We start from the raw sequence: 14,254 nt of genomic DNA on the forward strand, positions 1-14,254 counted from the left end.
GTAATTTCATTTTCTTTGTGATTGTTTTTTGGATAATTGATTTCAAGAAACCAAATAAAAAAAACAAATGATTTTAGGAGCTTAAAATCTAAGAAAAATGATATATGTATTCTTGAAATTCTAAGAAAGTTCAAAGAAAATAAAAAGTAAAAATAGATTAAAAAAGTAGATGAACTAGCACTTGTCTTTTGACAAATTTAGGGTTTTTTTAAAAAAAAAAATCTTTGTCCATCATTTTAATGTAGATATTTTTTATACTTTCATTAAAAGTCCTAATATGAATCTCATTGGTGAAATTTTTGGCATGATTTTGTCTTTTCCAAGTATCTTTTTCTAGTTTTTCTTAGAATTTTATTTATTCCTTTTGTCATATCTTTGTACAATCTTTTGGTGTAACTTTCTTTCTTTACCATCTTCACAGTGTATTTTCAAATTCCTTTTTGTCTTATAGTTTTAACTTTTATATTTCTCCATAGGTGTGTTTCAGATTTGTCTATTTCACTTGAGGGAAAGTACTTCATGATTTGAACTTTCAAACAATTTTATAAAACTTCTGAAGTACTCTTTTTATTGATTTGAGTGCAACTCACCCTTTAAAAAAAATTATAAATGTATTCGGGTTATCACCAATTGAAAATGATTTATTAAGATTAGGCCTATGCTTAGACATGATAAGAAGGATTTAAAAAGAAACTTTTTAACATAAAATGTCTTATCGCAAAACACAAAAATATGCATCTTATTATTATTATTGACGATTGACGGAGGAAATTGCACCGATGTAAAAGTAAAATGATGGTGAAAAACTTCAACTTGTGTGCACTCCTCGTGCTAAACCTTACCAGCTACAATGGTATTAAATGAAAAATGTGAGATTGGTGTAAACCATCAAGGACTTGTATCATTTTCTATTCACCACAAGTGTTTCTTGGAAGTGTACTTATAAGTTTTTACATACTTTCAGAGACTACCTGGTCTTTCTCCATAATTGTAAGGAACCAATCATATGCTAAGATTAATCAGAAGTTAATTAAGTTTTAAACATATGAACAATTGAGTTAACTTTAACCCAAGTAGTTTTATGTTTGTATTTAAGTTTCCTAGTGTTTCTAAAACTTAAAAGGTATCCTTTTCCATTCTTAGCCATAGTATGTCATTATAAAAAAGAGTTTAACCTTGAGTTCATTAAAATTATAACAACTTTCTAAGATTCATATGAACTCTGACAATTAATTTTTGGAAATATTTGAACATCGATTATTTTTAGTTATTGTTCATACCTCTTCTTCCTTTTCATTATTTTCTTTCACCTTGACGAACCACCTTCTGTCACTCAATTTATGTTTTCATTATTCGTAATTACATTAATTAAATGAGAGAGACACCTAATCATTACAAGAGTCCATAACCCAACCCAATAAGTAACATTGTCATCGAGAAACATCAATGTTCTATAGTCGAGTTGTAATTCAAATGACATTTTATTTAGGGTTAAATATGTTTTTGGTCTCTCAAGTTTCAATGAAATTTGAAATTAGTCCAATTTCAAAACTTTTAACCAATATAGTGTTAGAAATATTTTAATTAATTTTAAAAAAATAAATAATAAAAATAAAAAACTTACTGTTACTGAAGTTTTTATAAACCTTTAATTTATGGGTTAACGTGTTTTATGACTAACGGCTATATTCTTATTACTCTTTCCTTCTTTGTCTCCTTTTGCTACCTATAAATATCACCTAGGTGACAACAAGAGAGACAACTAATACTAGAGTCTTTCTTAAAAGTGTTCTTCTTTTCTTCTCTATATTATCTTTAAGACAGTTGTGTTCATAAGGTTCGGAGATCCTTCGCTGCACTCGATCTATCTGACGGGTTGTTATATCTTGGGAGAGAAACGCATATGATTTGAAACACATATGGTGTGTATTTGTTTAGCCCTGTGTAGTAGGGGCGTTTTCTCTCTAAGAATAGCGCTATGCGTGCCTCAACCCAAAGGATATTTCTACTCCTTACCTTTTATCTTTTATTTATTATTGTTATTATAATTGTTGATCTCTTATTAATATTCATTGTTTTATATATATGTCTTAGTATTATTATTGTTTTAATAATTATTATTATATCATTTTATATTTTTATTATTAATAGTACTATTTGAGTAATCATATTCTAACATTCTTAGAGAGATAAATAAGTTATTGTTATTTCTAGTGGCAAAATATCAAATATTGGTTATGGTTATGTTTTAACCTTGGATGAAGGTGTCCTATCATGGAATATGTTAAAAAGTTGTTGTTTTGTCATGATTTACTGTGCAAGCATAAATTACTTATATTTTCAATGCATCCTGACAATCAAATTGTTATATTTAAAGTTTCTAGTAAAAATGTTAATGAAAAATTGACATATTAGAATGAGAGACAAATGTATTAGAAACTTAATTATGTCTCTCTTGACTTTGTCAGGTCAGAAAGAAATATTATAGATATGTTTATCAAAAGGTTGATGCATCAACAACAAGAATTTAAGTCGTCGAGGGGAATGTGACTATAGCCTATAAATTAATTGCAACAATGGACACCCATCTTCACATGAATGGTGATCCCATGGAATGGAGTTCAATAGGTAACAACGAAGTTGTTGTTGACTAAAGTACACCAAATTATTTGATTAAATTTTATGTCTCATTCCTATGGCGAGGTGTACTATAAATTGTGACAATAACAAGATTGAGGTATGTGCATTATTATGCGTATTTTATAAAATACCTCTTAATAAACCCAATGGTTGAGGTATGTGCATTATTTTATAAAATACTTCTTAATAAACCCAATGGCAATTATTGTAGGGGTGTGAGTCACAAACCACCCTTTGAGGGTTTACCTAGTGAGTGTGATGGTGGGGCCGCCATTGTGAGACATGGGCAAGTCTCTAAGTGACACTCATGAAACAAGGTACATGCACAAGGCCGTAACGTGCACCCACTGATTAGAACCTATAATCAACACCAATATTGTATGTGTTATTTACTAAAACCCGGTCACAGGGGATGTAGTTCAAGGCAATTAAGTCTCTGCATTTTCTCGGGTGAAAGTTTACAAGCACTAGGTGTAAGGGTTAGACCCGGAAGGTTCCTTACACTGAACTACAATATTTTGTTTTAAAAGATAATATTTTTTTTGTTTTTAAATTATGTGGGGGATTGTTAGAAATATTTTAATATAATTTAAAAAAATAATAATAAAAATAAAAAACTTACTGTTACCTGTTACTGAAGTTTTTATAAACCTTTAATTTATGGGTTAATGTGTTTTATGGCTAACGGCTATATTCTTATTACTCTTTACTCCTTTGTCTCCTTTTGCTACCTATAAATACCACCTAGGTGCATGAAAAAAAAACATCAGTACAACAATAGAGACAACAAACACTAGAGTCTTTCTTAAAAGTGTTCTTCTTTTCTTCTCTATATTATCTTTAAGACAGTGGTGTTCATAAGGTTCGGAGATCTTTCACTGCACTCGATCGATCTGACGGGTTGTTGTATCTTGGGAGAGAAACGCATATGATTTGAAACACATATGGTGTGTATTTGTTTAGTCCTGTGCAGTAGGGGTGTTTTCTCTCTAAGAATAGCACTATGCGTGCCTCAACCCACAGGATATTTCTACTCCTTACCTTTTATCTTTTATTTATTATTGTTATTATAATTGTTGATCTCTTATTAATATTCATTGTTTTATATATATGTCTTAGTATTATTATTGTTTTAATAATTATTATTATATCATTTTATATTTTTATTATTAATAGTACTATTTGAGTAATCATATTCTAACATATAGTCCTTCATCATTGAATCATTCAAAATGTGTGAACTTAGTCATTTTAATCAAATTTTGTTAAGTTATTTGACGTTTCAAGCGCATTTAATGATAGTATCTGAATTGTTTACCCCCATTTGACACCTTTTAGCTTCAATGTTAACTCAAATATTATCATAAAATACATTTAAAAGGACAAATAAACTTAACAAAATTTGATAAAAAAGACTAAATCCACGCATTTCTAAAGATGAAATTGATATAAAGTTTCAAAGTGACTAATTTCACAATTCACTTAAACTTGAGGGACCAAAAACATATTTAACCCTTTTATTTATCATATAAGTGATGTCATTATCTAAAAAATTGTTAAAATTTATTTAATTTTTATAATTCCCTTAAAATATATTAAAAAGAGTTTAATAATAAAATTCGTAAGATAAAACAATTAAGTGACAAAAATGAGCAATTAAGTTAAAACTATTTAATTTGATTTAATCAAAATACATTTAGTTAATTTGAATATATTACAATCTTATCTTTTGCACTACCTCTTTACACATTTTTTCAAGTTAATTAATTATTTTCTTTTTTAAACGAGATTTTATCCATGTTAACTTACCTTCATTTTCTTTTTTATGTTTTACCCTCGTCTGTAAATTAATTTTTAATTAGTTTTTTTCACAACTTGAATGTTAAACAGAGTTTTATTTCATAATTTGAATAACTTACTGCAAAATTTAAATATTTAAATTATTATTTTACATTAATTTAATTATGTGTAATTCAGTATTAAAAATTAATTATCTATTATATATTTTAATCATATGAAAATATTATCCTACACTATACAAGTAAAGACAAGAAGAAAAAGAGAAAGGACAGGTGGCTAAAGGATAGAGCACCGTGACCCTACTCGGTGCCCAACACACAGATCGAGCTCAACTACTTCTCGCCACTGTGTCCTAACTCCTAACCCACGTCTTCTTCCTAACCTTTCTCCTCCTCAAACATTACAATTCTCAATTTCAGAGTCACCGGAATTAAAAAAATTCTGGCAAAAAAAAAAAAAAAAACAAAGTTAGTTTTCTTTTTCTTTCTCCTCCGTGGTCCAGTGTTATTGTTTTTCTTCCTTTTTTAAAAAAATAAAAATAAAAATAAAGGGAAATTTTTTTGTGCTGAATTTTGCAGGTGAAAAATGGCGAGCTTAGTGGAGCAAGAGGGTGATGCCAGCGAGGAAACTTTCACTTTGGAGCTACCTGCTCCACCTGGTTGGAAGAAGAAGGTTTACCTCTGTTTCTCTTTCTGTTATTAATGCACTGTTTCGCTTTGACTATTTCGTTTCATGGGATTCTCTACTTAAGTCACTTTAATTGGCGTGTTTTGTGCCCCCCTTCTTGCTTTTGCTTCAATGTGGGTCTTCTTTTTTTGTTTTTCTCTCTCGCCATATTCGGTCTCCACTGCGTGATTTCAATACTCTGTGACTTTACATAAATTAGGGCTTTTTGTACCTTTGGCTAGTTTGTGTTCAATTGTCTATGCTGAATAAACGTGCTTCATAATTCTCATGAAATACATCCTGAAAAATTGTATAAAAGACGAGTGTCAGGTGTTTGTTAGGGTTCTCTGGTCTCGCCCAATATTTTCTATATCTGGAAATGCGTTTTGATTGATTCTATTGTTATGTAAATATATCCACAGACACATTTATAACCTTTATATGCGAAATTGGTAATGTATTATTTATAGGACTAACTCATTCATACTGAAATTTTGACATGAATGAATATGTTTTTGGCTTTGGATTTTAATGTTTTTCAATGCGTAATAAGGGGTTATCATTGGACTCGAGTTAACTTTTTTTGTTCTAGCATACTTTGTTTATTGCATTAAACTTGTTTTGAATTTGGCAGCTTATCGCAGGATAATGATTAGTATTTTCTAGCTGGAATAGTTTTGTTGGTTGTTTTTCCCTCCAGAAACAAGTAAAGTGTGTAACAATCGTGAAATATATTCCTTTTTCATTATGATAAATGAATATGTAGCGTAGCTTTTCAGAAAGAAACAAAAGTGTTTACGCTGAATTGCTGGAATGAAGTCAGCGTTTTGTGTTTTGCTTGATGCTTTTTGAAAATATTTATTACTGGGGAATTGTGATTGGTTTTTAAGGAGATGAGGAAAGAAGAGAAGCTACACAAATTTGGAAAATGTCAAAAATCATTTCATGTTTGAGATAATTTTGCATCTCAGAGTTTTGTTCTCAAAGTTATGTACTAGCTCTCTATGATACCCAGCTGATTTTCTGAATTTTTTCTAGTATTCATCCCACATGAAATTACTTTGCATATATAAAATAACTCAGCAGTTCTTACTTGACTTGTTGTTTTGAATACATTGAATGACTGGTTATACTGAAAATATTTTGGAAGCTGCATGCTACTCTAGATTAGCTCTTTTAAGCTGGTTAGGTTGGACTCCAAGCCCCTTCTGTGATAACTCATGCCATGCATCACGGGATTTTCAATTCCGTACAAATCAAAGCAAGAAAAATGGGTTAGCCACTTAGGAGTCAATTGAACTGCAACCATGGGGCAGTGGAGCAGAGCAATCCCTCAATGCTCCTGAAGAATTTGTCACAGCCGTAATGCAATCAGTTGCAGCAAAAATCATGCATTTTGTGGACTTCGCAGCTGCGAGCCCGTCCCTGGAAGGCCTCCATGCCATCAAAGTGGGTCACAACCTATGGGCCAACCCGGCCCACCACGGGTTTGGGCCGGGTTAGGTTGAATTTTTTTTCAAATGTTAGTACGAGTTAATTTTTGACCTGGTCCACCAAGAACCCGGCTCAACCGGGTTGAACCCATGATGAGGCGAGTTGGCCCACCAACCCGTATGGTCACATACATTATGTTGGGCTTTGCAATGTTGGACTGTTTTTTTAACCAAACACATTAGTAGGTTGGCAAATGGAAACCTAGCTTCAACTCCAAATAGATGGAGATAAAGAAGATGTTTAATAGATGGAAATATTGTGGATTTATCCATTTAAGACTCTAATATTATAGTTGGATAAATGACAAGAATGCTTTGATCTTAGATAATATTTTTTTTTTTTAATTTTGATTTGTATTAGAGTTTAACATCATTTTGGATTGTATTTAAATTATATTGAAGTTTATTTAAATTTTAATCCAAATTATAATTTATGACTTAAGAAAAAAAATTATATTTTATTTTAATTAAGTGGGCTAATGAGTCAACCCATTTAATCCACTAATCTGTGATGGGTCAGGCCGAGTTCGAAGTTTTTCGACTTGCTTATAAGTAAACTGGGTCGGGCCCACTAAGTGGCCAACCCGTGATGGGTCGGGTCGTACCGGGCCGGGTAACCCATTTTGACCGCTCTAATCACCACCCTCTAGCTGCCACTTAAGTCCCAGTGCTCCCATATCTGTGTTCTGCCATCTGTCATGGGGAATTAGGGTTGCAATGTGGCTTTCATAGCTGCTGCTGCGGGTACTTAGCTACCAGTACCACTTAGCGGAAGGGTCCTAGTGTTTAAGGGGAATTGAGCCCACGCGTATTTCTGTTTTCATCTTTCTGGTTTTATTTGTTGGGACTCAATTTGAATCCAATTTAGTTTTTTTTTTTTTTTTTTTGTGTAAAACATTGATATAATATAATATATTAAATAATAAAAATAATAATAAGTATAACAGTATTAAATGTATATTAAATTATTGAAAGCAATATATATAATAACCTGATTAATAATAAGAACTTAAAAAATGCATAATATATGATATAATAGGTTAAAGAATAATAATATTAAAAAATATGTATTGTTTTGATTGGGGTTTTCATTCCCCTCTCCAAGTTGAGTTTTCATTCCCCTCTTCGATCCTTGGTAGGATCTTGATTTTAACAACCTTCCTGGAAAGCTGTGAGTGAGGTTATCTTTCTATATTTGGCAATATATCTTTTACATATTGCCGTTGGAATCAGACTACGACTTGTTTTATATATCACAACCTTGACAGAAGATAGAACTATTACGACAAATCATTAACATTTAGTGCAATGGATGCAACAAAATTTGTCATTTATAATTTATGATCTTAAGAAGTTATGCAAGCCCTGTATCAGCGAGTCAATTATCCAAACTTTTTTAACAACTAAGATTGATAAATTTACTGGACATCAAAAAATTCAATAGGCCATTCTTTTCACTGATATAATGCATTGGTTAGATTTAATTTTAGAGGCTTTATGACACAGTTCAATTGATATGTTTCTTACAAAATCATAAAATCATGTATATGCAATATCATTAAAATGTTTATGATGGCCCAACGTCAGATTGGCCGCCAATCCTCATATATTGGGAAAAAAGAAATTGATTAAATACAAATTTGAAATAAGAGTTCAGTTAAGAAAGTGAAAAATTCTAACAGATTAGTCTATTGCTGTTAAAAGATTGGTGATGGAGAGCTGTGATCGTGCCATCAGGGATTGAGAAATGAGCAAGTTTGGGGGAGATAGGATGAATCTTTCATGAGTGTAGTTTGTTTCAATGTTTTAAATATCAATCTTTCATGAGTGTAGCAGAGTGGTTTTCTGTAGAAGCAGTGATTGACCAAGTAGGGGCTTGAATAGCAGTTTTAGTCGACAGGATAGCAGCACTATGCGTTGATCTCCAAAATATCCTCTGAGAAGAGAAGTTAGTGATACTTTGGGGGGCTATTTTCAGATTTTAGTTTCCAAAAATAAAATTTACAGCTGTAATAGTAATGAGAATCATTAAAACTTGGATTTAGAAGATGTTACTTGATGGTTGATGTTTCCTGTCTTGGAAGCTTGTATTTGACTTTTCTTTAGAGTATTTACTCGTTTGTTTTGTTTAAGATACCTGTGACTTTTTATTGGAATCATGGTTGTCATGAATTTCGAGTAACTTTATTGTTGTTTAGAATTTATATGTATACTATATGATATGAACTAAAAACTTCAGAAAGCAATTTTGGGGTCAGCTGCAATGCGCCACTGTTTGAGATTTAAAATGATGATATATTTCCTCTGTATTCTTCTTTCTTTCCTTGTTTGTTTTTTTTATGTTCTTTGTTGCTGGGTTCTTTAATGAGGAGTTTGCTCCTCATGTGATATCCCTAAAATCTGCAGTGAAATACCAGATTCTATTGTCAATAATACTATTGGGATGATTTCTGAACGTGATTGGAGAAGATACCCTAGAAAACTACCTTATGTTGATGTTGTATTATTAATATTAATGTTGGTAAACCTTGGTTGAAGGTTTTGAAAAGAGGGTGGATCTTTCCACTCAAGCTTCAAGAGGCTCAAGAGAGAAGTTAGGAGAAAGAAACTTGCACCTATGAAGATTTTGTTAGGAACAAGGCAATAAAGGAAAGAATAAGGATAGAAAAATAAACGACACAAGAATTTAATGTGGTTCAACGTACAATGTATATGCCTACATCCACGACTACACTAGGAAATATTTTTATTTCGGGTTAGGTCCTTGGGATGTTTATGATGAACGTCTAACCAAGGATTAGGGAGAATGAGTCGTTTTTTACAATGTTCACTGAATGATTAAGAAAATAGAAAACATGGAAGAAGATATGATGATGAAGACACCACAATCACAAATGATTAATTAGTCAAGGAAGATTTGTCACATTGAATTAGAAATTCAAACATAGGACTCAAAAGTTCTACTCAAGAACTTTAAGAAAATTTTTCCCACAAAGCAAAAGCTTTTGTTTATAAAATGAGTCTTAAACTATGACAAAAGTTAACCTAAGCCTATTTATACTAGGGACTAAGACTACTAGGCCCATCCACTAATTTTACCCATCCCATAAGGCATCTAATTAACAAACAAAAATAATGCCCATAAAAGCCTCTAATTATAAATATAAAAATAAATACAAAGGCCCACTAAAGACGCAACACAAAAATTAAATTTTTATTCTAATCTTAAGCCTTCTTGGTCCTTTATCCATGCACCCATCATACTGAGAATTAGACTTCGGATTTAGTTCTTTATACCTACAAACAAACATAAGTGTTGGGTGTATGCAAATGTTAAGTAATCTAAAAAAAATGTATCTAAATCGAGATTTGAGTCTTATGAGGCAAATCTCTTACTATCAATATGTTTGTAGATCTTTCTCAAGGACAAATGATACCTTATTAAAAAAAACATCAAACAACACTAAAATTAATGTACTATTTTCAAGTTTCACAACTAAGTCAATCCAATGCAAATATTAGAAACTTCCTCAAAAGCAACAAAAATCTAAGAACAATGTTCTTTAAATTCCATACAATGTTGGTTAAATTTAAGGCTAAAGGACTAAGTATTTAATATATAGTCATCCCATCCCCTAGCTTGGTTCTTCTTTCATCTTCTTTTCTTCAAATTATTTTTTCCATTGCTCCTTAATATACAACTCTTCCCTGGGTAACAAAACAAAATGATTTACATGATTAGCGTAATTTCAAATACAAGTTAGATTCATAATTTGAAATAGAAGAAGAGATCCAAATTCTGCAATCCATTTTTACGGATTGTTTGCTAATCATGTCACTAGAGGACTTTAAAGTACTCTTCCACTTCTCATGTTTTTTTCTAACTTTTCTTTTTCTTCTTTTTTCTAAACTCCTTTACTCTTTTTTCTCTTAATCTCTTATTTATCCTCTCTCTCTCTTGGCTTTCTCTTTCTCCTCTCTTTAATTTCTCTTTTTAGCGTTTCTTTGTTTTCTCTAAACTCCTCCTTAAGTTTCCCTCTCTTATTCATCAAGTTTCTTCAATTTTTGTCTTATTTCTCTGTATCTTCTTTCAAATATTTTTTTCTGTCTTATTTATTTTTGTCATACTTCAAATTAAATTGTCAAGAAAATCAGGGGATCTTACCACTCTTCTCATGTGTTTTTACACGCTAGTGGATGGTTCTACTCTGTGTTAACACTCAAATTGGCTTTTCAATAATGCAAGACCTTTTTCCTATCTCCACTTAAGTTTCTTACAATAATAATCAAAATAATCTATTATCAGGGTTTACTTTTAAGAGTGGCAATCACAAGATTTAAAACATAATTTTAGCACCAACAGAAGAGAAGTGGCGAAGAACAATTTCACTTCTAATAAACAAGACAAACATAATTCCTACGAGAGAACAAAAAGTAGAGAAGACACTTCATGCTCAGGACAATTGATAACTTAGGAAAACAAGAAAAACAATTTGCTAAGAAGAAACAAAACAAGATAGACAAGAATCTAGAACAAGGAAACTTAGTTAAGATAAGTTGAGTTCACCCGGTCCAGAAAAAAAAAAAAAAGCTTCGAGAACTTGATTACCTCAAGTAAAAAATCTTCTGAACCAATTTCAAACGATGGGTCACTTGCTCTTCCTTTCTTTCATTATCCACAAGTTTCGACCAGACTTGATGTAAATTGCATTGCAGAACCAAATCAACCCCCAAATCTTTAATTCATTCAGATTAGGATTCAAACAAGCAGTTAACATTAGGGTTTTTGTAACACCTACTTGGCAGCCAATGCAATGACTTCTTGCAGCCTTCAAAGCAATCAAATTTCTGTGGCTATTTTGCAATTTTTTGTTTTTGTTTTTTTGCAGAAACGCATGTAGGCAGCCCTATTTCCCACTAAATTGACGTTCAAGAAGTAGCACTAGTAACAAGCTATTATATCAGATGGTGATGTTTCTTCTATGCCTCTATGAATTCCGGATCTAAGACATGATGTAACACACATTACAAAACTCAAAATTGGGTGGTTTGCTAACACGAGGTCAAAGTTTGCGATTTGATTGCAATTTTGACTCCTAAAACACTAAAAAGGGTTTTGTGAAACTCAATTTATGATTGAAAGTAAATTGAAGAAATATGAACCCTAAAGTTTCAGTATTGGGATTAAAAGATTCTGAGTTGTAGAAGTGCAATTAGAAAGAATGAGAATGCCAGGGTAAGTGCCACAAACAAAAGATGTTTAATAAGTCTTGTGGATAGTCTCTACTTCTTGATAACACCAAATTGTTCAAAGGAAAAACCCTAGCAGAGAAATTTCTCATTCTCATTGATAACTAAAACATTTTGTTCATTCAATCCATTCCTAAATTACGCACACTGTGCATTTGGAAGTAAATAAATGAAAAAAAAAAAAAATCTAACATTGAAAGTATATCTAATATGTCTAGGTGGTTAAGTGAATCATAGTTAAGCTTGAGCTCAAGGGTCCCAATCCTACATTTACTGTTCACTTCAAGGATGTTCCCCTTTCCTCTCAGTCTTGTCCCCATTCCTAACACAATAATTCAACCAAAATCTTGAATTATGATTGTTCTTTTTTGGTTGATTTTTCCTGTAAGATGATGATTAACAAATTACATACTGTACTTCATTGCAGTTCGTCCCAAAGAAAGCTGGGACTCCGAAAAAAAATGAGATTGTGTTCACTGCACCAACAGGAGAGGAGATCAATAACAGGAAGCAGTTGGAAAAATATTTGAAGGCACACCCTGGTGGTCCTGCTGTATCAGAATTTGATTGGGGCACTGGTGAGACCCCAAGAAGATCTGCAAGAATCAGTGAGAAGGCCAAGGCAACTCCTCCAACAGAAAGCGAACCCCCAAAGAAACGTAGTAAAAGAACACCAGCTTCACAGAAAGAAACTTCCCAGGAGGAAAAAGAAGAGGAGGACACAAAGGAAACGGAGATGCAAGCAGCTGATGAAATCTCCAAGGTTGATGAAGATCTAGAGAAGGAAAAGAATGTGGTAACGGAAAATCAAGATGACAAGAGTGCAGAGGATACAAATATCAACAAATCAACTCACCCTGGAGATGCTAAAGCTGGAGAAAATGTTGAGGTACGTAATGATGATGAAAAATCAAATGCTGCTGATGGAGAACTACACGCATTGAAAGATGAAGTTGTTGACAAAGGAACTGAGGGTGCAGTTTCTCTGAGAAAAGATGAAGAAAAGATTGAGCAACCACGGGAAGAGACAAAAGAATATCACAGGTCTGGGGAGCCAGAGAAATCTGAAACATGCAGTACTGCTGACAAAACAGTTGAAGTGGAAGGAGTGAATACAGAAGAGTACATCAAAAGTACTAGTAAACTTGAAGAAGTTGAGAAAATAGAAGGAACGAAAGTGAATAATGAAGAACATGACAAGCTTGATGAGATAAATAAGAAGGTTGAAGCTGAGTTGACTGTGAATGGCAATCATGGGAGTTGAACTGGTGAGGTCAAAGCTTGGAGCAGGCAATAGATTACTAAGCTCTAGGTGTCTCCTCATTCTGACCCTTCTAAATCTGTTTGAAGATGACTGTAGTTTTTGTTAATGTTATATATCTGATTGTTTATTGAAACTACAATATACATTTACAGAGCATAGCCATGTAATGTACCATCTGTGCGTGTATTGAACAGATGTGTAGCTTGTAGTTCCTGTTGTGACATGATGGAAGATGTATGATATAGACATCAATCATATGTAAGGCAGTGATCCTAAATATCCTAGTCTTATGCTATTATGGTAGGTCTTGTCTAAGTAATTTCGTCCAGATTGAACAACGGTTCACATGGAATTACCATTTTCTTTTTCATGGATTTGGATTATTTCACTTTTCTAGATCACGTGAAAATGATCAATTATGAATTATTCTATTTGTAAACCTTTAACACACAAAAATTTGTTTGTACTCGTTTCGACTTTAGTTTGTGTTCTTTTGGAAGAAAGAATTAGAAGGAGATGGAGAGGGAGAGGAAGAGATTAAAAGGATTAGAGGGTGAAGTTAGTGTTGTTTCTTTTAAGGGATTTAGAGGTCATTTTAGAGTGAATTAGAGAATGAAAGTTTGTGATTAAATTGATTGATGTGACATTTTAAAAAGAAAAATAATAGATAAAAAAATTAGACTACCAAAATATCCTTATTGTTATAGGCAACATAAAATTATATATAAATGATTTAAAAATATTTTTATAGATTTTATTGAATGATTGAAAATATAAAATAAATATTTATAAATAAATAAATAATATAATATATTTTGTATGAAAATAAATTTAATATATAAGGTGGAAAATAATTTATTTATATGGAGACTTTTTTCTTTTTAATAGTAATTTTAAAAGTAATAAATTTTTATTATAACCATAATAAATTATTATTTACGTTATTAATTCTTATTATGTTGTTTTTTCATAATAAGGAGAATGAATATGAGTGAAGAGGTAATTTAGTAAATTTGATAATGTCACCCTCTAATCTCATATGAGTAGCGGGTTGGATTTCCACTAAATCTCCCTAATCATCTCCTCTCATCACCTTGTATCACACCTTTAAAAGAATATGTTACTCACTCGCTAATCATAG

General features: G+C 31.8%; 1 protein-coding gene across 2 annotated transcripts; it reads left to right on the forward strand.

Moving 5' to 3' along the window:
• The first annotated feature begins 4,758 nt into the window (after window positions 1–4,758).
• Window positions 4,759–13,483, forward strand: LOC114163949 (uncharacterized). 2 transcript variants are annotated; one of them, XM_085666894.1, is made up of 4 exons: window positions 4,786–4,907; window positions 5,019–5,112; window positions 11,489–11,567; window positions 12,277–13,483. In XM_085666894.1, exons 3-4 carry the CDS (start codon window positions 11,565–11,567, stop codon window positions 13,111–13,113), a joined length of 840 nt encoding a protein of 279 aa, XP_085523020.1. In that variant the 5' UTR covers window positions 4,786–4,907; window positions 5,019–5,112; window positions 11,489–11,564; the 3' UTR covers window positions 13,114–13,483. The 2 variants fall into 2 exon arrangements, with proteins under 2 accessions (XP_027904148.1, XP_085523020.1); XM_028048347.2 differs by lacking the exon at window positions 11,489–11,567 and having other exon boundaries at window positions 4,759–4,907.
• The last annotated feature ends 771 nt before the right edge of the window (window positions 13,484–14,254 follow it).

Source organism: Vigna unguiculata, chromosome 9, assembly GCF_037176805.1.
Source record: "Vigna unguiculata cultivar grain cowpea cultivar isolate G323 ecotype 2 chromosome 9, ASM3717680v1, whole genome shotgun sequence".
NCBI classification, from domain to species: Eukaryota; Viridiplantae; Streptophyta; class Magnoliopsida; order Fabales; family Fabaceae; genus Vigna; species Vigna unguiculata.